We start from the raw sequence: 24,714 nt of genomic DNA, 5'->3' as shown, positions 1-24,714 counted from the left end.
TGGTTTATTCCATATAATTAGGATGCACGTACAATTATTTTTTTTATCATTTAATTTCACTTTTATTAGTTCATAATAGATTGAAAAATTCAAAGTCATGGTATATAATCTTTTAAAATTTTAATTTTTCGAAATAAAAATTATGTATAATTCATATTATTTTATAGTAATAAATTTTGTTTTTATAAAAAATATTATTAAAATAATAAATATAAGAGTGAGACATAGTGACACATATAAAATTGAGAGACACTGAATCTCATTTCATACAATACAATATAGTCGTATTAACAACCTGAAATTTTTTAAGAATTAATACTCGAATGCAAATAATGAAATGGAATTTTTAGTCTACGTCACTTAAAAACAACTTCGTTTAGATTAATTCCATGCATACGCGTCGACAAAATGAAATCTAGATTAAAAGAAAAAAAAAAATCAAAATTTTGAATATTATTATGTGTATGGAAATTGGAACTTGCAAGTTTGCAACGTATATCTAAAGATGGAATTTTGATTAAAAATTTAGGATAAATATCATGAAAATTCCTAAACTATACCCGTTTTATCAAAAATACCCTGAACGTATCGAAATGTTCTCTAAACCCCTAATCTATCAGGTTTTTATCAAATATACCCCGCATCTATTTTCCGGCCACCGGAAGCGTGACGTGGCTCGCCGGATGCCACAGTGTAATTTATATTTTATTTTTTTTAATCCATGTTTATAAAAAAAAATGCAGAATTATCAAAATACCTTTTGAGAAGTGCTTGCTTTACACGTCCTAACATTGTGGTCAGAGTCACCACATTTGCTACATGACATTTTCATCTTTCCTTTCCTGGACAAGTTTAAGTCTCCAACCCTTTTCGGTTCATCATGTCCTCGTTTTCTTACTTTTTTGGGCCTACCAGGCTGTTTTTGGTATTGTGGTGGGAGCACAGGTGGTTCGTTCACAAGAGGCCATTCTTTTTCTCCTTGTATTGGTTGCAAACCAAACTTATAACATTCTTGCCAAGTAGAACTATGGTAAAACACATCAACATAATTGGCATAGTCTTCCCTACAATAGACAATGCATGCCAAAGCATGACAACAAGGTAACCCCGTAAGCTCCCAATACCGACAACTACAGTCCCTCTCAACTAAGTCTACTATATGTGTATCATTGTACCTTTGCACCTCATATTTCCCGCCAACAGCCGGTGCAACGTCACAATTTTTTATTTCATCCAAATCATGCTCTAGTTTGATCCTAATGTTGGGACACAACACATCCTTTTTACTTTCAGAAAGCTTATGTAAATCATATAGCCTTCTCATTAGTAGCAGCCTTATCCCATCAACCATGTCAATCAAAGGACTATCCCTGAACTTAAGTATGTAGCTATTGAAAGATTCACAAATATTGTTATCAACAGTATCCAACTTGTTGTAAGAGTTGATGTGAGACTTACAAAAACTCCTAGGATTCTGACTCTGGTGAAACAATAAACCAACACCTAAACTAAAAAGCAATAAACGACACCGGATTTACGTGGTTCGGTCGAGAAGACCTACGTCCACGGGGTGTTGAGGATTTTTCCATTATACTTCGAGAGAATTACATTTTACAAGAGATGAATGAATAATAAGATGATCCCCCTCTAATCCACTCCTAAGTCTCTATTTATAAGCATGTAAATAAGCCATAGGGACTCAAGCCCATTTACTAAAATAATTGGGCTTAAGCCCCTTTAATACATTGACCTTGGTCTGAATCGCCTATGCTTGCTTGACTACGCCAGAAGCTCTATTATTTCTTTTATTATCCTAAGTCTTCAATTAAACCTGCAATGATTAGCTTAATAATAATAATACTAATTTTAAGCATAAATAGAAATGTTCCCATTATATAGTGCACAGCGCTGGTGCATATTTCAGTCCTCATCAGCTACTCCCCCCTGGTCTGGTTGAACCGGGTATTCTTCGTGTTCAGCCAGCCAAGTATTGTTAAAGCCAGCGATGTGCTGTTTTCCTTAATCCCTGCAAATCATGAAGACATAAGAGTTTTAATATTATAAGAAAGCAGAGATAAGCATTTTCCCCTTGACTTTGGAATTGTAGTTCCAAATTAGATTTCCTTCTTGTTTATTGAATGCTGACAAAGATAAATAATTTCCATTTCTTTGGGCGCATAAGAAGACCAGCGCTGAGAATACCTCATATTGAATACTTTGCATAGATAAGCAATATAAATGCTTTGTGTTGGATGAACCAGAAGACCGCTGCAAGAATACCCGAATAATATAGGAAGACCCATGTCAAAGTTGAGAAATATGATACTCTGATCATGTGAGAAAACCCATCATAAATATTTGTCGAGTCTGAACAATATACCTTGTTGAGCGCGTAAGAAATCCAGCGCGTGAGAAGACCAATAGATGACAATAGCACGCCAAAAGGCGGCTTATTTCTCGCTGAGCAGCGATTAAAATAGATCAAAGCAACCCATAGAGCAAAGGCGCAAAACAGTGTAGCCCGTAGAGTAGAGCAGAGAAATACCCGATCAGAGCAGAGAAATTCCTATCAGATCAGAGAAATGCTCGTCAGAGCAGCCCGGTCAGAGCAGAGAAATGCCCTTTCAGAGCAGAGAAATGCCCCTCAGAGCAGCCCGGTCAGAGCAGAGAAATGCCCTTTCAGAGCAGAGAAATGTCCCTCAGAGCAGCCCGGTCAGGGCAGAGAAATGCCCTTTCAAAGCAGAGAAATGTCCCTCAGAGCAGCCCGGTCAGGGCAGAGAAATGCCCTTTCAGAGCAGAGAAATGTCCCTCAGAGCAGCCCGGTCAGAGCAGAGAAATGGCCTTTCAGAGCAGAGAAATGTCACTCAGAGCAAAGAAATCCCAGCAGAGGATTGAAATCCCGGCAGAGCATTGAAATCATGCCAGAGCATTGAAGTCATGCCAGAGCATTGAAGTCACGGCAGAGCATTGGGGTCACGGACGACGGCAGAGCATTGGGGTCACGAACGGTGGCAGAGCATTGGGATCACGGACGGTGGCAGAGCATTGGGATCACGGACGGCGGCAGAGCATTGGGATCACGGACGGTGGCAGAGCATTGGGATCACTACAGAGCAGTGAAATCACGGCAGAGCAGTGAAATCACGGTAGAGCAGTGAAATCACGGCAGAGCAGTGAAATCATGGCGGAGCATTCCTCAGCTGCTTCCCTCCTTTGTATGCATTCCTTTGCTGCTTCCCTCCTTTGCTGCTTCCCATCCAAGCTTTGAGCACTCTGCGCGGAGCATGGAGGACCCGGGGGGTGCAACCAACTTTCGCGGCTTACGATTAAATAGTAACCCTCTGCGCGGAGCATGGAGGACCCGGGGGGTGCAACCAACTTTCGCGGCTTACGATTAAATAGTAACCCTCTGCGCGGAGCATGGAGGACCCGGTGGGTGCAACCAACTTTCGCGGCTTACGATTAAATAGTAACCCTCTGCGCGGAGCATGGAGGACCCGGGGGGTGCAACCAACTTTCGCGGCTTACGATTAAATAGTAACCCTCTGCGCGGAGCATGGAGGACCCGGGGGGTGCAACCAACTTTCGCGGCTTACGATAACATCCCTCTGCTTTTCCCTTGACTTGCTGAGAAGCAATTTTGAATTTGTAAATTGGGGACTACGGGTATACACCCTACTCCCCCCTCTGGTGACAAGTGCAATGCCTCTGCATGAACATGTTAAGTGTGTGTGTTTGGTGCTCATGCTTGTGATGATTGTGAGGGAGTTAACATAACTACAGTTCCCAAGTAACATAATTCAAGTTGCATTTCAAGCCCTAGCACATATGCAGAAGGTGTGCAGCTTCGTGTACTTAGTCAATTCATAATCCAGCCCTAGGCACATATGCAGAAGGTGTGCAGCTTCCAAGACATAATTATTATTGCGTAAATCCCAGCATAGATCATATAAGTCATGGTTTTGCCCAAATAAAGAAAAATAATATTTTCCAAACCCCTATCATGCTTACATGTTCCCATAAAAATACCCTAAAAACATAATTTTGCCTAGTGATAAAGCATAATAGTCCCCCGTCATGCTCCCATGTTTTCACGAGATAAAGTTCAGCGAAGTACCTGAATTACCACTTACAAGTGGTTTACCGTTTTCATGTTATGGCGGTTCCCATATTTTGTTCAAAGCTTTCCCAAATTTAATTGCCCTGTGCTACAAGATCTCTTAGGCACATATATTAGTACAAAAATGAAAGCCCAGTTAAGACAGGGATGCAAAGAGAATTCGAACCCTAGATTATATAATCCATTGCCACAACTTGATTCCCATATTCATATACCGATGAATTCATTCAAATTTTCAAATCCCATCAAAGATCATATAAATCATGATTTTGCCCAAGTGATAAAATATCATATATCCCAATCATGCTCCTTCCATTGATAGAGTTCAGCGAAATACCTGAATTACCACTTACTAGTGGGCTACCCTGTTTTACATTATGGTATTTACCATAATTGTTCAAATCATTTCCCAAATTTGTTTATCCTGTGCTACAAAAAATCTTAAGCACATATATATTAGTAAAATATGAGAGCCCTTAGAGATAGGGCTGTAAATCAATTAACAAGTAAAAAAGTGTACGCTTTGCTTATCCCAAGCAATAGTGCCGCCCTAAACCTTTGTTCCACCGAATAAAAGTTGTGAGAATCCCCACAAATGACACATAAGTTTGAATATTTGTGTCCCAATGGCTGAAATTCACAATCCTGAAATCACGATTCTCAAAGAGAAAGTATAATGGATAAACAACAATTATTCGTCAGTGCAAATGATATGAAACCACAAATTTAATAATGTCTTTATCCCAAAAACCCATGTCACGATTAGTCTTTTTTTTTTGTGAGTATGTTCAGCAGCCCTGTCTTGACGCTATAACGTTCCCCAAAAGTTGAGCTTAGGACCCGAGCAAGTAACTAGCAGAGCTGTCGTTTGTCCCCTTTTGTCAAGAGCTCCCATGAATAAACCATATTTGGCTCAGCTAGGCAATTGTAGTGTTCTCAACAGCGAGTAAATGTTGAAATACCCGTCTTGGTGGTCCTTGTGCTATATATTGGTAAGCATCTGCATAGATGAGCGGACAAAAGCTGCGCCGCCCAAATGGGCAGCAACATCATCAGATTTTGGAGAAGGTGTGGCAGACTTGAACTGGGAAGAGAATCAGAGAAGGATGTCAGAGCTGCCTTTGAGCTATTGATATTATAATTCCCAAAAAATCACAACAGATATAAGATAAAGACCAATTTAGTCTGCGAACAGAGAGATTTATTGCAAATAAAATATCTACAGCACAATTTCAGAACCGGATTTATGAACTGGGAAACACTGCTCCAGTTTAGTGTGAATGGCTGATTCTAGGCCTCTACTTGATTACATATTTGTACTCACCCGTTTACCAATTTTTAACTCTTTGAATCAATACCCAAGACATACTAATAACACCAAACTAAATGCAGCCACCATTTTAAAGTAATCGAAAAAAACTAATTGGATCACATCTCATAAGAAATAATAGACATCAGATAAAATAAAGAGGAATAACTTATACCTTTTGTTTGTCACTCATAAAGGTCCATCCAAATCCATCAACAATCCTAAGGTCTTCAAAAAGTTTCTCCATAAACCACATCCACGACTCTTCATTCTCTTTCTCAACAACTGCCCAAGCTAATGGGTCCATCTTGTGATTGTAATCCTTCGATATTGCAGCAAGTAAAGCCCCTCCAACTGTGGTCTTCAAAAAACAAGCATCAAATGATATAAATCTTCTGCATCCAATGAAGAAACCTTTACGAAGTGCTGAGAAACCCAAGTATACACGCTGAAAAACTGGTTTTTCTTGATTGTTCAAGTATGTTTTCAATAAGAAAGTGCCCTCTCTATCTCTTTTTTGCAACTCCGTAAGATATGACCGAATCTTTGCGTAGTGGCCCTCAAGAGTTACATGTAAAATGTCCATGGCTTTTTTCTTCGCCCTATAGCACTTCAACAGTGGAGCTCGAACTTGATATTTCTTTATCAGTTCCCGTTGCAATTCTAGAGCCTTCAACATAGGATTAGTTTTTAGTCGTTCCAAAAAATGATTTGCTATCCATACCGAAGTAACTTGTCTATGGTGAATGGGCCTCACACATTCGTGTTTTCCAACATATCTCTTGATAACACATGTTGGTTCACGAGTTAATTTGCTAGCATACAATTTCCACGGGCAACCTGGTTCACACTTTGCTTGTATTCTGTACTCTTCAGATTTTACCCATTTTATGTTATGCCCATTCACAATCGCCCACAACTTCACTGCATCCTTGCATTCTGCTACGTCGGTGAATCGCATGCCAAGTTGCAATTTTAGTTTCTTATGATCACACTCCTTATTGTATTGCAACTTCTTTTCCATATCTCCAATTTTCTTGGCATCTTCAACTTCATAAATAGAATCATCGGATTTCTCGTATTCAGATACATCCCAACCCTCATTTGAATTTCTCATACCTATTTCGTTCTCCATATCCTGAACACAATCAGTTTGCAAGCCCTCCAAACCCTTCCCATAATTGGGTTCTAAAGCCTCCAAACCTTCCATACCCTCCTTAGTATTCATATGCTTCCCACCATCAACATCAAAATCATTAAACCCATCATTAGGATCCAAAGCATCATCAATATCATCACCTAAACTCCTACACTCAACATAAATATCAAGACATACATTTTCCATATCAACACAGTCATATATTCTGGTCTGATATTCATTCTCGTCTTTAAAGAAGATGAGGGTGTCTGTGCTCTTAACTTTAAAAGCAAATTTCACAAGATCATCACACCCCGGTTCAACATACGCATCAATTGATTCAGGAAAAGTCCACGAATACCAATCCCATTCTTCTAGAACATGAAGCTAACCACCTATGTACCTTGTTTCTCCCTCAAATTTTCCACCAAAATGCACTCTAACAGTGATTAGATCAGGGAAACTCATGCTGATGCGTCTCCAAACCCAAAAAAATAAAAAATAAAAAATTAATTAAATATTACTTAATGACTAATTATTCACTAATACGACAAAAGCGATTAAAAAAGTGAAAACTCATGTTATTCCATACCTTTGAACCTTGAAAAGTGAGGACCAATATGTCTGCTACGTGTCGCATAAAAGAATGACAAACAACACACTACAAAACAGATAAAAAAACACTATCAAACACTATAAAGAAAGTCGTTCCCACCTTTGAACAAAATGAAGAAAGTCTAGTCGTTCCATACCTTTGAAGCCGATGATCGATGTTGTACAAAATCGCCAGAATTTTAAGTCTGAAATCGAAGCTTGAATGATCGAACTCTGAAGGGATTGGAATATGCGCAATTAGAGATTGAAATCGCCAGGATGTTTCACAATTAGGGTTTATTAAAATAGATAATTCTTAATTCCAAGTTAATAAAAGTGAATTTTAATTTCCAGATGTATTTTCATTTATTAAGTGACATGGATTAAAAAAAGTGAATATAAAATGACATGGATTAAAAAAATAAATATAAATTACAATGTGGCATCCGGCGAGCCACGTCACGTTTCCGGTGACCGGAAAATAGATGCGGGGTATATTTGATAAAAACCTGATAGATTAGGGGTTTAGAGAATATTTTGATACGTTCATGGTATTTTTGATAAAACGGGTATAGTTCAGGAGTTTTCATGATATTTACCCAAAAATTTATATCAACCCTTCCAATTCCAAACTCCGTTTTTTTTTTTTTTTTTTCATTTTGTTTCTTATTGGAGTCCAATATTTAAGTAAAATAATACTCCCTCTGTCCCGCCCAAGATGCTACATATTCCTTTTTGGGCCGTCCCAACGAAGATGCTACATTTCTATATTTGGCAAAAATAAAGAATTTTAAACACTTAATTAACACTAATTAAGTATTTCTTTATTACCTTCTCTCTCATACTTTATCACTTTATTACCTTCTCTTTCTTACTTTATTACTTTCTCTCTCCTACTTTATCACTTTATTATTACACACTTAAAACATTAATCTACAACTCCTTAAATCCTGTGCCGAAAAGCAAATGTAGCGTCTTGGCCGGGACGGAGGGAGTACTATTATTTGTACACACTGTTTTTTTCTTGTTTTTTTACATGGTTCGTATACACTGTTTAGTAACCTTTCTAAGATGGGTAATTTTATTCACAGCCTCCATTTTACTCGATATAGCCCTTAATTTAAAATAATAATAAAAATAAATATAAATGTACTATTATATCCTTATAAGTTATAACCCCTAATTTCTTATAATGAATTAAACTCAAAAAATATGAAAGATATGTATATAAGTTATAACCCCTAATTTCTTATAATGAATTAAACTCAAAAAATATGAAAGATATGTATAGCCCCTCTGCTAATCACTAAAATTTGCAAAATATATATATTTGATGTGAGAAGGATCTTCATCTTCAAGAACCTTCATCTTCTTCACTCATCACCGGACATGAAAATGCTTCACCCATCCCCCAAATTCCAACCATTTCTATCAAATATTAATTTAACTCAACATCCAAAATTATCTATAAAACTTACGAGAATTGCATCAATGGCTCTGAAACTGTCGGTTGCCTCATACGACAACGCGTAGGTGAGAAGAACATTTAAGATCATTTTCTGTGCTATTCGTATGCCTCAGCAACACCAGGCAAAGCCAAGCAGGTGAAAGCATTATCCGGCAACTTGTTAAGAAAAAAAGCTTCGTATTCCATCTTCTTCACACTTCAAATTAAAAAGGAAAAAAGAATTATAGATATCAATAGTTTCGATTCAAAGTGGCTATCATATTCCATCTTCTTCACACTTCAAATTTAAAAAAAAAATGCAGGTAATAGTGGTTAACGGAGGGGCTATAAAGATCGATCATTTTTTTAGGGTTTAATTTATTATAAAAAAATTAGGGATTTTCAGAATATGATGGTACATTCTTATTTATTTATTTATTTATATTATTATAGATTTAAAATAAAGCTATAAGGGTATAATAGTACAATCATAATTATTTTTATTATTTTTTTAAATAAGGGGTTATAGTGAGAAAATTGGGGGCTATGTTTAAAATTACCCTTCTAAGATTTATAATGAAAAGATAAGCGTAGATTTTGTATTGATTCTTTTCTCCCTCTCTCGTGTGGGACTTCAACAATGTGACATTTTGGGCTTCATCCTATAGAAACTTACCGTCTTGCTAAATTAATTACATTGGGCCACGAACTCAGATATATCCAACAACAAAAGCCCAAATGTTATTGATAAACAATTCCTTATGAACATCACATAAATTGCTTCCCATAATCAGGTGATTATGAGCCTTAATTACTGCTCGAGTAAATTATCTCAATATGCCGAGTATCAAACAATTTACTAGTTTAGTGGCTCTAAAAAAAAAATGAAAAGCACGGCTAGTATCAATAATTACGTATAGAGTGTTTGGGCCTTGCTAATGAAAGAAATTGAATTAAAAATAAAAATTTAGTTCCGCCGCACAACTGTTTGTTCCGCACTTATTTCCGCCTCGAAATTCATATAAATGATCTCCATCAAATCAAATTTAATTTTCTTCTCAAAAAAATTCCCATTAACCCCGCCTACCAAAAACAAAATAAGCTTCTATTTCCTGGATGCATTTTCCCCCTTTTTGGCTCCAAAAGCATGATTACCGAAAACGAAAAATCAGCGTAGATGCTGATTAAGACATTCAATCAAGATCCGCAGCAATGCTATTGAAGATTCATCGCCACTCGACGTTTACGCGAATTCGAATCAGCTAAGGCTATGATACGTTACTTATCTCTGTCGCCGTACCGCGAGGGATCATTCCGATTTCTTTAGCGTTACGATCGCTTCTCTCGTCCAGAATTCTCAATTTCGCCGCATTTCGTAAAAATCTCGACGTCTCCTCATGCCGATAAGAAATGTCGATCCCGATTCTCCGGCGGCCGATCGCCCGTAATTTCTTGCTGCATTGTTTCAGAGGATTGTTTCTGCGAAAATTTCCATACCTATTTTTCCTGCCTAAATTCTGCATTGTCTTCCGGTCTATGGATAATTACTGTTTCTTCTGAAGATTTTTATTGGTGGTTGCTGCTGTTGATGACCGGAATGAGTTCAGGTGCGGGCTTGAGATCAGGCTCGGGCTCGGCCGTGCGGATGAGTTCGGGCTCGGGCTTGGGATCGCCGCATCCAATCCTAAGCGGAAGTGGGAATGTTGAAGCCCAAGGTATTTTGCCGTCACCAAGTTCTGCTCGTGTCAATGAGGCTCGTTACCGCGAGTTCGAATTTGTGGAGAAATGCACCAGAAGTCGATATGCTCGGGTAAATTTTGATCTAACAAGTTGTGCGTGTCTGTGTTTTTGTGTGTGATGAGGTGAAATGCGGCAAAAGTCGGCCCGTTTTTGTGCAATAACTCGCGAACTACATTGTAGTGGTAAAACCGTATTGTATACAATTATTAGCTCACACATTTCGCCAACTACGTTGCTTTTCTAGATAATAGTTGGACGCTTGCATTAACCACGAAGGGGCGTTAAGTTGATACTACATGATTGAGTATTTTATTTCTTATTATTAGGTTGTCCAATCCCGGGTCTTGTGATAGACCAAAGTTTCAATCCATCTTAGTAAACAATAGATTAGCTTATAGTATTATTTTTTTCCTATCTTGGCTAATCCTCAAAAGTAAACGTCTCTTTAAAGTAAACTCCCTCTGAATGTTTTTGCTACACTAGGCTAGTTGTTGTTATTGGTTGTTTATTTGGCTTTGACGGCTTGCGTTCATATTTCTGCAGTATGATGAAGTTTTGGGCAAGGGTGCATTCAAGACTGTGTATGTGTCAAAATTTTCGATTTTTTTCTTCAAGATTTTTTAGTTAGCATATGAGTATTAAAGAAACAATATTTGTGTTCCCTCACTTGTTTATTTCTGTAGATACAAGGCATTTGACCAACTTGATGGAATAGAAGTAGCTTGGAACCGAGTGAAAATAACTGACATGCTGCAGTCACCTGAAGATTTGGAAAAATTGTACTCTGAGGTTCATCTTCTTCGGCAGCTGAAGCATGTCAACATTATAAAGTTATACGATGCGTGGATTGATGACAAGAAGAAGACAATTAACATGATCACTGAGCTCTTCACATCTGGGAGCCTGAGACAGTGAGTTTGTTTCTATTTCTTTCTAAAGAGATTATGAGTGATTTATGCCAACAGTCCAGATATTTGTTATTAGATTCCGGAAGAGGCACAAAAGTGTCAACATGAAGGCAATCAAGAGTTGGGCAAGGCAGATTCTCCAAGGCTTAGACTACCTTCACAGCCAAAACCCACCTGTTATTCATAGGGATTTGAAATGTGACAATATATTTGTCAATGGAAACCAAGGAGAAGTTAAGATAGGGGATCTTGGGCTGGCAACCATCATGCAACAGCCTAAGGCTAAAAGCGTCATTGGTTAGTTTATGTATATATATATAGCTTTCTGAATTCAAACATTCTCAGACGGGAATTATTCTTGAGAAGAGTGCTCAACTAGTTTGTTGTTTTATTAGGAACACCGGAGTTTATGGCTCCGGAGCTGTATGAAGAAGAATATAATGAACTAGTCGACATATATTCCTTTGGAATGTGCTTGTTGGAAATGGTCAGTATGGAATATCCTTACTCAGAATGCAGGAATCCAGCTCAAATATTTAAGAAGGTCACATCTGTAAGTTGCCCTACCTTCACTTTGAATTTTTGTTCGTGATGTTATGTGGTGTCATTCTATAGCACGTGCATTTTGTAGGGTATCTTACCTGCTGCTCTCGGAAAAGTGACTTCTCCAGAGGTGAAAGAATTCATTCAAAAATGCCTGGTTCCGGCTCCTCAGAGGTTGTCTGCCAAGGAGCTGCTCAAGGATCCGTTCCTTCAAGTCGAGCAGTTTGGAGAATCCATTCGTGATTCATTGACTATACCTGATATGATTCCCAGATCTTTTATTCCATTGAACTACGGACCTCATTTCATGGATATAGACCCTGAATATGTCTCTGTAGAGTCGAATAATGGAACTCCTCCTACCTCCGTGCTGGAATTTAAACGGACTCATCATAACAACGAGTTCAGATTGAGGGGAAACAAGAATGATGACAACTCAATCTCACTGACCTTGCGAATTGCTGATAAGGGAGGTAAGCATAGAAGCAGAGTTTGATTGCTAAGGAACTAGCTTTTGAGTGATCATCATCTCTTTCTTGTTCAAATTGCAGGCCGAGTGAGAAACATACACTTCCAATTCTACCTTGACACAGACACTGCCCTTGCCGTTGCAGCTGAGATGGTCGAGCAGCTAGATTTAGCCGATCATGATGTAGCCTTCATTGCTGAGTTCATTGATTACTTGATATCGAGAATGTTGCCCGACTGGAAGCCTTCGTCTGATTACTCTGCCAGCCGCGATAAAAGTGGGAGCGGCCTAACCTTTGTGTCGGACCAGTGGGAGGCGCCGTTGGGTGAATCGATGAGCAAGCAAGGAAACAATAATGCCTCCATTGATCGTCAGATTTGTTTCCCAACAGCTCGCAACTTGTACGGCCACCCCAATCATGGGTTGTTCACATCTCCATATTTTACGATTACAGGAAACAAATCATCACTGGGGTCAGCGACATCTGAGATCATGGGAGATTATTCCTCATTGAAGAATGAAACGTCTAGTGGCGCAGCCTCTGAGATGGAGTTCAGAGATCAGCACTACGACGAATGCCGGACAAACGAGACAGCGAGTGTTTTCAGCACAGGATGGCCGTCGATGGACCGTTTGACGGACAACTCGGATTCGAGTTACTCCGATCAGAAAGTTTCAAAGACTGGGAGCTTTACGAGCTGTTGTTCGACGTTGAATCTGCTCGAGAGGGACCCAGATGGCGATCTCAAGTTGGAACTCGATGCGATCGAGGCGCAGTATCAGCAATGGCTTCAAGAACTCGCTAGGATGAGGCAGGAGGCGATAGAGGCCGCCAAGAGACGATGGATGGTGAAAAAGAAAGATGTTCATTGATGGACACCTCGTTTGCTTGCTTCTTAGTTCAAAAAAAGTAGTTTGTTTTCTTGTTTGAGTTCCGTGTTGGGTTGTTGTCACTGTGTATTCTGAAACATCCTTGATTGGATGTGGCTTGCTTCCTACTACGGATTTTACCCCTTCGACCCCTCTAGTTTTTCAAGGAGGGGCGAAGATTGATTATACTGTTACATAAGTTTTTATAGCAACCTGTAAAAAGACATTCATAGTTTTTTCATTTTTTAGTAATATGGATTGGATAGGTTGCCACTTACCACTGGGATGGATGACACAAGTCTCTTTGGCCTTTGCCCTGTGCTAAATTTATAACAGATAATAATTTTTTTTCAGATCAATTCTGGCTTGATCGTATGAGACAGGTGCAAAATGACACTAGCACTTACACTAAGGAGGGTATATTCGTTGTGGAATTTGATGAATTTCTATGGATTTTAAAAGTCTGGGTGTATTCGTTCAAGACTTTTAAAAGTCTGCAGAAATCTGGGTGTATTCGTTCAAGACTTTTAAAAGTCTATATAAATCTGGGTGTATTCGTTCAAGACTTTTTAAAATCCATACAAATCTACGTGTATCCGTTATTCCATTGACTTAAAATTCGGAATGACTTTCATGGATTTCATCCAAAAAATACACACGACGAAATCCGGCCAAAAACCACGAGAATTGAAATCCATGAAGTTTTAAGCGAGCGCTGAGTTCCAGCGCCCGCGGCCAAGAAGCCAGCGAGCGCTGGAACTCAGCAATCGTTGAGAGTGTCCAGCAAGCGCTGGGTGTGTGCGGGCGCTGGGTTCCCAGCGGCCGCTGGGTTGCCGCGTTCGCTGGGCCCAGGCAGCCCAGCCACCCACGCTTTTTAAATACAGTTCTTCGATTTTTTTTTTCCTCATTCCACAGAAGCCTACTCCAAAAATATACCACAGAAGCAGACTTTGGTTTTTCAGCGCTCGCTGGAACTCAGCGGTCCAGCGGTTGCTGGGACTCCGCGGGCGCTGGGTCTCTTCTAGCGGGTGCTGGTTCTCCGCGGGCGCTGGTTTCATGGAATTCACTTCCAAAATTATCCCGTAAAGTCTTCGAAGATCAGTGAAAATCGGGGTGAAATCCAACCATGAATTCTTTGAAAGTCGTCTGGAATCTATGTGAATTCTATGGAATTTAAATTCCATGGACTTTTTAAAGTCTGTGGAAATCCACAACGAATACACCTCCCTAAATGACACTAATACTAATACTATCATGTTATCGAAATGACACTGTACACCCGGGTGCACAGGATAATTTGTGTGATCGTATTGTATATGCAGTTATGCATACATTGTAAATTAATATGAGAAATGTGCAAAGGATAAATTCATGAACCACTAATCTTGAGGTGAGGAAAAATAGCACGAGCACTTGTTTGTTCAATTTTGCAAGAGAAACTTTGAATTAAATAAGCTAAAGAATGAGAAGGAACTGAAACAACCTAAAAGTATACAAATTTCCAAGCCGCGCTTCTCAACGAAATCGAAAAAGCTTGAGCATAACCAGGTAGCCTCTCATCAGCAGCACGTATACAAGGGTCAGTCGGCGCATGAAGACTTAGCCCTCTCTCCAAGTGAATTCGCACTTTCTGCATTCATAGAATATTGTCATCGGTTCATCTGCTGATCTAGTCTGCAATTGAATGAATCCGGCTTTATCATGACCGCATACGGGGCAGCTCTCTGCACGAGAATAACAAGGTCAGCATGAATGTTTGTTATAAAGGTGGTCAAATGTTGCTATGCTAGCTGTTGATGAGGACCGCGTGCCCCATCTCACAAGCTATTTCACATGCAAGAACAACATCTAGGAGGAACCTAAAAAAATTTCATCTCATGGCACTAGATTGTCAAGAAATCTTATCCGTGCAACTCGTATGATTTCGTGATTTTTGGACCATAGCAGTTAAAAGTTATTGACAGAACAAGAATACACCTAAACCTAGAGTAACTATAGCATAACCACTGTGCTTTCATTTTAAGTTGTCACCAAGGCACAAACAAGACACAAGTATAACAGCAACACTTTGTTATCCTTGAAAATAAGTGCAAAATGAAACATGGATTTACCAATTAGAATCAAACTTCTTAAAAGGAGCAGAGTAAAATGAAATAAACCTTTAGTTTCCTGGAAGTTCTTGCGGTCTTCTTTAGTGAAAATAGGATCTATCGCCTTCTTAACCAAACGCACATGTCTCTTTATCTTAACCTGTTAAAGAACATGCTTTATGCATACATATCAATAACTCTTAAGTAGTGATAAATCACACTGACTTATGCAAGAACTCAAGTTAGTCACCTGAGCCTCTATGTTGCATACATAAGGGCACGTCGGACAGGTAAATCGGGCAGCGTGCCCCATGTGTGGCAACTGATAGAGCAGCATATTCCCGCAAGTTGGGCAGAACTCCATTTAGGCACAGCTCAGACAGCCTGTTGCACTGTACCAAATGGTCAAAACAAGGCAAAATGAAATCATACCAAAATGACTACTTACAATAAACACGATGCAAATTATCTTATATCCATATTCCATGGAGAAACGTTGTTGCCAGAATCTGAAGAAAACTGTTATCTACGAATGATCTCCAATTTGTTGATCCATATTTCTAAAAAATTTCAAAACTTAACATAAATGATCAAAATTATCAACTCAAATTACATCATGGAGACAAAATGATCCAAAATCCAACCCCAGATTACAATAATTTCAAATCCTTTTTTATCAGAAAAGTGCAATAACCATCGGTGAATTCACAGATAAAGATAGTAAAGATTTAGACTAAGCATTGAAAGCTAATGTATGAACAGCTCAATATAAAATGGTGAAAATCGGAGAATAATGACAAATCAACAACCGAAGTTGAAGGCCATGGACTTCATTGAAAAATATTCATAAAGTAAGCAGACAATCAGGCAAGAAATAGAATCTAATTATCTAAAACAAATCAAACATTAAATTTTCCATCAATAAACACTTCGAAATTTAGTCATTGCTTACACATTGGAAGAGATAATCAGTACACCAATGGCGGGAGAGTGAGGTTTTTACAGAAAAATTGGACCAAAAAACCTTAAACTCTTCTTCAGAGTGGTACGCTAATTATTAACAATAACTTGTCACAAAGAGCCAATTGTTTCTTACTTGTTTAGAATCTCAATCTGGGTGAGGTGTCATTCAGGCTTCGGTCTCAAACCAAACTGAAATCAAAATCCAAACCGAACCGATGAAACATATTTTTTTCTTAATTTCAGCATCATGATACAAAATCTTCAAGTAAGTACGCACAACCATCATATATTTTTCTTAGTTCCTCTACAAGCTTAAAGAAAAAGGAAGATGACAAGAATAAATAGACCCTAAAATCGTTGCCAGTATTAACACAATCCATGAGAGAGCACAAAGAACTCACCAAAAGTAGGACCCGCGCGGCTGCAGGGACGAAGGCGATCCAGTGAGCCAGAGCAGCCGGATCCCGGAGGTTGGAGGCTTCGACGGGGGAAGGGTTTCAGTTTTTAGTTCTAATCTAAGTATTTAATTCAGTAACATATTGGATGGGTCATATAAACTTGAATAGGTAAATATTTTTTTTTAGGGAAGGTAAATATTTTCGAGTTATCTATGTATTCGATTTTTTTTTTTTTAATCAGAAAAAGAAATATATTAAGAACACAATTAGAGTACAACGGGTATTTCATCCCTTACAAAAAGGTCACTTCAGTGCTAAAAACACCTACATAACAGTTCGCAAAAATTACCAAACTTACAACTCCAAACACGATCTCGAATCAGACATCCAACGAGCACTAGAAGCATCAAACAAGTTCTGATCCTTTAAAAAAATCCAAGACAAAACTCTAATCTTGATCTCATCAACCACCTTGGCGAGTTATCTATGTATTTGACATCTCAGATTATTAATTAAGAAGGCCTGAAATAAAATAATTTCTCATTTCACAATTTTCTCTTTGAAAAACAATCTCATCGCATCCATAAGGTAAATTAATCTTATCGATACAATAACCATTCAATATTTTCTTTATATTACTTATCTTATTTTTATTAATCAAACTTTTATTTTTATTAATCAAACTGTTTAAATATCAAACAATTACTTATATTATAATTAGTATGTCCGACCATGAGATACACGATAAGCATCAAAATTAAGCGGCGTGTTTAAGTAAATAAATATAAATATTAAACAGAATCAAAACAAATGCAAATCTATCTATCTATCTATATATATAAAAGCTGAGTACATCACAATTTTGGTCATTTTCACACCAAAAGAGATCCACTATTGTCCATCAATATTTCTCTTTATTAATTGTGCAATGGGAAAATTTTAAGTTGTAATTTCCTCTCTCTCTAAGCTGAATACATCACATCAGCGATATTTTCCCGTCGATAAAGTCTGTTTTTATCCAACCTTTTTATTCAATGTGTAATCAACAAAACCAATGAATATATAACCAATCATTTAAACATCGTATTATACACCTATTTTTCGCCGGATTAGTGCAAACCCAGGTTGTAATAGGTTGCAAGCATGTGTGCCCAGGGGCGATTTTGAAGGGTGCGCGGGGTGGTCGACTGCACAGGGGCCTGAAAATATATAGATCCATATATATTATATATATAATACATAAAGCCTAATAAATTATTGAATTACTTAATGCAGCGCAGTGGTGAAGTGCCATCGCTTAAACTTTGTTCACCCGAGTTTGATTCTTCTTAGAAGCAAAAGTGGCGATTTTTTGCGATTTTTTTTGTTGTTTATTTTAAAGGTAGAACAGATTCACCCGATCCGTAGGCAAATCTGGCATAAATAGAGATTATAACAAATTAACAATACTTTTGTTGAAGCCCAACTAGTTCTTTCAAAATTATTAACGTTAATATACTATCAAGTACTACCAATATATATAAGCTAGATACATAAAGATTATAACAAATTAACAATACAAACTCTCTTCAGTTCAAGCAGACGACATTCACTCTCTTCTTTTTCAAAAAAATTCTTTCATCTTCTTTTTTATTTTCAGTGATTTTTCAAGTCTTGAGATTAAAATAAGGTAATTTCTTTGAAACTTTCAATTATATTTTATACATTTCAGTTTTTATATTTTATTTCAATTTTTTATTTTTATTAATTGTTATTATTAATTTTAACTGATAGAATTATAATTTTGTATTTAGGTTTGTGTGTTAATCGTGGACATACTACGTTCATCGTATTCATATATAATATATTTTTTCTCAACTATAAATAAAGGGCCCAAATTTAACAATTCACACAGGACCCACGTTTAGCTAGCCCCGCCCCTGTGTGTGCCCTCCACGTTTTGTCTCTCTATAAATATGATGGAAACTCACACTTTCTAATCGGAGCATCTCAAATTTACCAACAATCAATTCTGCTAAAATAAAAGATTAAAAAGGAACTGAATAAAGAGATGAAAATGAAGGAAACATTTTGCTAGCAAGAAGTAAGAATAAAAGAATAAGAAGTGGATTCTCAGAGGAAAAAAGAAAAAGAGAGAGACAAAGGAAGAAGCAGAGTTAAGATAAGAAATAAAACAAAAAATTAGAGAAAAGATGAAGAAGCGACACTAATTTAGAAATGAAATTAGGGTTGCTTAAGTTGTACATTTTAATAATGTTTTTTTGTCATCAACAACTTCAACAAATGATCTTATATTCTCATATATCTTATTATTATCCATGAATTAAAGTAATGAACATAAATGATCTCATATTCTCATATATCTTTATTGAAGTATAATCCACGTGTCAATTTAGATAGCTCAGCATAGTTAGAATAGTTAGCTCTTTCTGTTAAAAGAGCCGTTGAGAAGTTACTTGTAACTGCTTCTGTTTGTATCTATTTTATATCTATAGGTTGTTAGCTTAACAGAGATATATATAGTGGAAATATATAAAACTACCCAAGTATCTCGAGTTCAATTTACCCCATACCCACTTTTTGTAATACATTTACCCCATGACCATTCACATTATAAAATATTAAAAAGTACACTGCGGACCTAATGGCTTAAACTTTGTGCGTACTTTTGTGTGTGTGTCAGAATTGGAAGTTGTGTAAATTGACCAAATTGAATGAAGTATGAGATGGGTAGGTAAGCTTGTTTTATTATGTCTTGACCCCATTTTTTCACGCATTTCTCTGCGCAAGCTTCTCTCTTCACGCATTTCTTCTCTCTATTTGCGGAAGATAGGTTTATTTCTCTGCGCAACATTTGAAAAGTTTGATTTCTCTGCGGCGCCGGAGAAAATGGAAGCACCGGGAGAGGTGAGGTGTTTTTTTGTTGTATTAATTTCTTAATTTTTGTTGAAAAATCTACGACTCAGTCTTTCTCAAATTCTCAATTTTTTTCAGTCTGCCCAATTGATTTCATTGCTCGTTGATTATGTTTATTTTCAGGTTTTGCATTTTTTTCTTGTGTTGTAGGCGTGTGTTATTGGAGTTGTAGTGATGCTCAATTTTTTCCAATTTTTTCTTCAGATCTAAGACAAGACAATGGATACAATTAATATTTTGATGAAATAATTTAGTGAAATAATTTAGTCAAATAATTATTGCTAGGCGTATAAAAATAATTATTTTGTGAAATAATGATTACATATTTAATATTATTTGAGCAAAAAACAATGGATATAATGAATTTAGTGCATAATTGCGCATACTATGTAATTTGCGCAGAGTTACTATGCGCATTGTGAATTGCACATAGTGTATTGCGCATACCATGTAATTTGCGCATAGTTACATTGCGGATTGTGAATAGTTCAATTGCGCATAGTTAAGAAGAGGCCCAAGAAGTAAATTGTGCATAGTTAAATTACAGTGCGCATACTATGTAAATTGTGCATAGTTACATTGCGCATACTATGTAAATTGCGCATAGTTGTAGTGATGCTCAATTTTTTCCAATTTTTTCTTCAGATCTAAGACAAGACAATGGATACAATTAATATTTTGATGAAATAATTTAGTGAAATAATTTAGTGAAATAATTATTGCTAGGCGTATAAAAATAATTATTTTGTGAAATAATGATTACATATTTAATATTATTTGAGCAAAAAACAATGGATATAATGAATTTAGTGCATAATTGCGCATACTATGTAATTTGCGCAGAGTTACTATGCGCATTGTGAATTGCGAATAGTGTATTGCGCATACCATGTAATTTGCGCATACTATGTAAATTGCGCATAGTTACATTGCGCATACTATGTAAATTGCGCATAGTTACATTGCGCATACCATGTTAAATTGCGCATAGTTACATTGTATAATTTTAATTGTTTGCGCCAATTAATTGTGTTTGCAATAGTTTGCAAAAATTAGTGATTCCTCTTGCTCTGTTGAGACCGACTACTATCAATGTAACATCGGATGTGGGCACTTCTTACAAAATCAAGTATTTAGAAAAGGTTAATAAGGTTTTAAAGCAAAAAGGTGGTCAAGAATTATTAGATAGATTTTTAAATGGTTGCTTTGGATATTTGTTGGGTTGGAATCCTGGTCCCAAATGTGCAATGGCCGTGCATCACGTAGTTTCTCGTCAAATTAAGTCAGATATGGATGGTCTATATTTTTTGTTGAATAATACTAGGGTGCATTTTTCTAGGAGGGATTATGCTTTGGTGACTGGTCTTAAATTCGGTGATTTTAATTTTGATATGTCACGTACTCATGATTTGAGTGAAGTAGAAGTATTTACGAGATTTAGTGGTGGTCAGACGCATGTGAAATTTTCTTTTATCGTTGATCTGTTTGATAATTTTAATATTGATGATGAGGATGGTAGTTTATACTTGAGGATTGCCTACATTATAGTCCTATATGGAATACTGGTAGGTTACGAGACCGATAAAACAATTGAAAATTGGGTTTGGGCGTTAGTGGATGATCTTGATGCATTTAACCAATTTCCTTGGGGGGAGTATACTTATAATGTGTTGTGTCATTACACTACAAAGTGCATGCCCAAAAAAAATTATAAATTCTATGGACCTGTTTGGGCGTTGCACGTGTGGTCGCTTGAGATCATGCCCGACTTTGGTAATGTGGTTGGCAAGTGTGTTGCTGAGTTTGCTCACCCTCGATGTTTGAAGTGGAAGTTTCGGAGTAGACCGGCTATGAAGGATGATTTACAGTCCTTTTTCGAGAAAGAGGTACTAAGTGCTTATTCTATAATTATTTATTTTATATGTGAGTTGTTATATTAAATTGGTTTAATTGGTTACATTGATAATGAGGTTCTTTTAATTGGTTTAATTAAAAGAAAATGACATTATAATGTTATTAATTTGTGAGTTGTTTTAATGATTTGTTGGGCATTATAAATGTTTTTAATAATGTGCATGTTTCATATAATGGAAGTGCGCATTGTTTTATAGTTTGGTTAATTTTAAAGTGTATGCGCATACTCTATCTATTTTAAAATATTTTATTAAGTATTAATCTAAGTTATTTCTATTTAAATTGAATGCGCATAGTTTAAACGTTTATAATCATTTTAAAATATTAAAATGTGCATAGTTTATCATGCGCATTGTTTATTAATCATAAAATATTTCCATTCAAATGCGCATAGCTATTTCTAAGCTATTTCCATTCAAATGCGCATAGTTAGATTAATAAATATTTAAATGTTTATAATCATTTTATATCTAAGTATAAATATTTTAATAAATATTTATCTAAGCTTTTCTTTGTTTTAAAATGTTTTTAATCATTTTATATGTAAGGATAAATATTTTTAATAAGCATTAATCTAAGATATTTATTCTATGTTCGCATTTTACTTTTAATCTAATGGAATATCTCTAAGTATAAATATTTTAATGGAATCTAATGCCATGTTGCGCATTTTACTTAACTTTCTTATAATTATATGTTGCTCATTTTGTTTGTTTGATTTATTGGGCATTTTTTTTGAAAGAGGTACTTTCTTCCATTTAATTGCTGAAATGTGGCGCCATAAGTAATTAACATAATGCAATCATATATTGCATAATTAATGTATTTTTATAATTGGGCATTTATGTAGGAGCAAGAGAGATTGTAGTTGGTCCCATATGAATTTGAAGTCACCACTATGTACTACTTGTCTACCGTTGGAATATATATGGGGGCACAGTATAACGAAGGCCAGAATCAGGATTTTCAGGACATCCCTATCCAAGGTGAAGAGCCAGAACAAGAATATGAAGTGCCATTGCATGACACCATTGTACAGGAGGAAGAAGTGTCTCTGCATGATATACCTATTCATGCGCATGATTTGCCCGCGACAGGGATGGATAGACGGGCGCGGAGTTCATCCTCCCGCGGAGGGGGTTCTCGTGGACGAGCTAGGGAAAAGCGTGTTAGGCCACCTACTACATCTTCATCCTCTAGTAGCGGCGATCATAGTAACCGACCTGTAGACCGTGCCTATCTAGATGCCACTGTGAGGAGGATGGAAGAGGCACATGAAGAGAGATTGAAGCGGCACAGCGAATCTATAGAGGCACGGGTGAAGAGGACTTTGAAGGAGTTTTTAGTGGAACTGAAGGGATTTTTAAGTTGTAAGAGTGTTCAAGCTAGGGATGTACATTCCCCTGCTCCTCGACCTACACCGGCATCCGAGACAAGACATTTTGATGATATACGAGACGAGGGTGCCGAGGAAGGCGATGTTCCTCGTGATGATAATGTGACACAATCGCCATATGTTCCACAGTTTACTCAGTTTGAGTGTGGGAGCACATCTTTTTTGGGCACTGATGCCGAGATCCCTCGTTTCTCCAACCCAATTGATCAAATGAGAGCATGTCTTGATTACATGGGAGAGGTACAAACTTAATTATAATTTAGAAATCCTTTTTTTTTATTTTAATTTCTTATTTCCATTTTGTTGGTATTTGAATTGGAGATGGTTAGTTTTGGAGAGCCCTCCCAACGCATTGAGGCGCCGGTATTGCCCCGTAGAAGTACACGTCAGAGATTCCCATCTCAACAGTTGGAGTCCCCGTATGCTGCATCTGGAGAACCCAGACTAGTTTCAACAAAGGAGTTGGATAACTTCAGGTCCTTCCTTAATGGAAACGATTCTGGGGCAACCGTGCTGGAAAGTAACCATAAGCTATCCAAGAATTGGTTCAAGAGCATACTGAAGCCCGATGCTTCTCTTCATCAGGATGTTAGTTGCTTGACTTTTGTTTTTAAATTTCTAATTATTTATGCAAATTTATGAACTGTATTGTATCTTGTAGGTTTTGGAGTTGTTCATATTGAGCTTGCAATCCAAGTTGATGCATCGGGTTTCTCTTCTCCCATTTGTTAAACCCGATAACACGATGATATCCTCTTTTGATTTATATGTAAGTACTTTTATTTGTCTTTAATATTGTGCGCATGTACTTTGCCCTTGCATAAATATGAAATTATTTTCCGAAATTGACATTTGTTTTATGAACAGCGAGTTTGTGAGCAATATTGGGGTCGTTGCTTCTTTAGTACAAGGTTGAACCATGCTATTCCTGGTTCATACGAATCATTTCATGATTGGGTTGTCCCACAATCCATCATATCCATGATTCAAGGAGTGAACGGTTCATCAACGGCTCAAAATTGGTTTGGTGCCACTCAGGTACAATATTTCCATAATGGTCATTGTAGCTCTAAAACTAATTGAATTATATGCGTAGTAATTTTATATGCGCAATAGTTTTAAGTCTATAATTATATGCGCAATAGTTATAAGTCTATAATTATAATTATTAAAACTAATTTTATATGCGCAATAGTTATATGCGCATTAATTTTTATATGCGCAATAGTTATATGCGCATTAATTTTACTATAATTTTAACTAATTTTATATGCGTATAAGTCTATAATTTTATATGCGCATTAAATTTTTAATTAAAATACTAATTTTATATGCGCATAGTTACTGCGGAAATCAATAGTTATATGCGCATAGTTATATGCGCAATAGTTATATGCGCATAGTTATATGCGCAATAGTTATATGCTAATTTTATATCTCAATCTTAACTTCCAATTATTAAAACAATGCGCATTCAAATTGCAAACACTACGGAAATCAAAAAATTACAACGCATAGTAATACAAACAATGCTCAAATTAAGTATAACTCAACTATGCGCTCCAATATTAACTCTGCGCATATTAGTTGCGCAGAGTTTGGACTATGCGCAATGAATAACTAACGGAATCACTCAGTACGTCGACATCCACACTGCAAATCATTTTCCCAATCATTACGCACAGCTTTTTCAGGGTAAGAAATATTAAATTAATACAATGGGTATGGGGTAAATCATTTTCAAAAAGTGGGTATATGGGAAATGTAATTTGTAAAAGGTGGGTATTTTAGATTTCCTCCCATATATATATATATATATATATATATGTATAGATTAGCTTCATTGTTGTAATTCAGTTTTCACATTATGAAATAAAATCAGAAATTTTCTCTCATTCT

General features: G+C 36.7%; 3 protein-coding genes across 5 annotated transcripts; 1 reads left to right on the top strand and 2 right to left on the bottom strand.

The window, feature by feature from the left end:
• Nucleotides 1-5,102: 5,102 nt before the first annotated feature.
• LOC130998255 (uncharacterized) lies at nt 5,103-7,442 on the bottom strand. Its single transcript, XM_057923686.1, has 4 exons — nt 7,320-7,442; nt 7,160-7,228; nt 5,605-7,045; nt 5,103-5,204 (listed from the first exon to the last, which is right to left on the bottom strand). The coding sequence occupies exons 3-4, from the start codon at nt 6,772-6,774 to the stop codon at nt 5,103-5,105; spliced, it is 1,272 nt and encodes a 423-aa protein (XP_057779669.1). The 5' UTR covers nt 6,775-7,045; nt 7,160-7,228; nt 7,320-7,442.
• Nucleotides 7,443-9,603: 2,161 nt separating this feature from the next.
• Nucleotides 9,604-13,415, top strand: LOC130997324 (serine/threonine-protein kinase WNK8-like). The gene is made up of 7 exons (XM_057922607.1): nt 9,604-10,418; nt 10,892-10,929; nt 11,032-11,259; nt 11,333-11,553; nt 11,652-11,809; nt 11,888-12,272; nt 12,351-13,415. Exons 1-7 carry the CDS (start codon nt 10,197-10,199, stop codon nt 13,139-13,141), a joined length of 2,043 nt encoding a protein of 680 aa, XP_057778590.1. The 5' UTR covers nt 9,604-10,196; the 3' UTR covers nt 13,142-13,415.
• A 1,076-nt stretch (nt 13,416-14,491) lies between these two features.
• LOC130997325 (uncharacterized) lies at nt 14,492-17,046 on the bottom strand. 3 transcript variants are annotated; one of them, XM_057922609.1, is made up of 5 exons: nt 16,593-17,046; nt 16,325-16,380; nt 15,479-15,620; nt 15,298-15,388; nt 14,492-14,862 (listed from the first exon to the last, which is right to left on the bottom strand). In XM_057922609.1, the coding sequence occupies exons 3-5, from the start codon at nt 15,590-15,592 to the stop codon at nt 14,738-14,740; spliced, it is 330 nt and encodes a 109-aa protein (XP_057778592.1). In that variant the 5' UTR covers nt 15,593-15,620; nt 16,325-16,380; nt 16,593-17,046; the 3' UTR covers nt 14,492-14,737. The 3 variants fall into 3 exon arrangements, with proteins under 3 accessions (XP_057778592.1, XP_057778593.1, XP_057778591.1); XM_057922610.1 differs by lacking the exon at nt 16,325-16,380 and having other exon boundaries at nt 15,479-15,612; nt 16,593-16,884; XM_057922608.1 differs by lacking the exon at nt 16,325-16,380 and having other exon boundaries at nt 16,593-16,837.
• Nucleotides 17,047-24,714: the final 7,668 nt, after the last annotated feature.

This window comes from Salvia miltiorrhiza, chromosome 8, assembly GCF_028751815.1.
Source record: "Salvia miltiorrhiza cultivar Shanhuang (shh) chromosome 8, IMPLAD_Smil_shh, whole genome shotgun sequence".
In the NCBI taxonomy this organism is placed as follows: Eukaryota; Viridiplantae; Streptophyta; class Magnoliopsida; order Lamiales; family Lamiaceae; genus Salvia; species Salvia miltiorrhiza.
This window is presented reverse-complemented; position numbering and strand designations above follow the sequence as displayed.

Coding starts and splice junctions, on each gene's coding strand:
- LOC130998255 (XM_057923686.1), bottom strand. CDS start 6,774: ATGGAAAATGTATGTCTTGATATTTATGTTGAGTGTAGGAGTTTAGGT. Junction 5,205..5,604: donor TTATGAGTGACAAACAAAAG/GTATAAGTTATT, acceptor TTCTCTTCCCAG/TTCAAGTCTGCCACACCTTC.
- LOC130997324 (XM_057922607.1), top strand. CDS start 10,197: ATGACCGGAATGAGTTCAGGTGCGGGCTTGAGATCAGGCTCGGGCTCG. Junction 11,260..11,332: donor ACATCTGGGAGCCTGAGACA/GTGAGTTTGTTT, acceptor ATTTGTTATTAG/ATTCCGGAAGAGGCACAAAA. Junction 11,554..11,651: donor TAAGGCTAAAAGCGTCATTG/GTTAGTTTATGT, acceptor TTGTTTTATTAG/GAACACCGGAGTTTATGGCT.
- LOC130997325 (XM_057922609.1), bottom strand. CDS start 15,592: ATGGAGTTCTGCCCAACTTGCGGGAATATGCTGCTCTATCAGTTGCCA. Junction 15,389..15,478: donor TATGCAACATAGAGGCTCAG/GTGACTAACTTG, acceptor GTTCTTTAACAG/GTTAAGATAAAGAGACATGT. Junction 14,863..15,297: donor GAACTTCCAGGAAACTAAAG/GTTTATTTCATT, acceptor ATTCTCGTGCAG/AGAGCTGCCCCGTATGCGGT.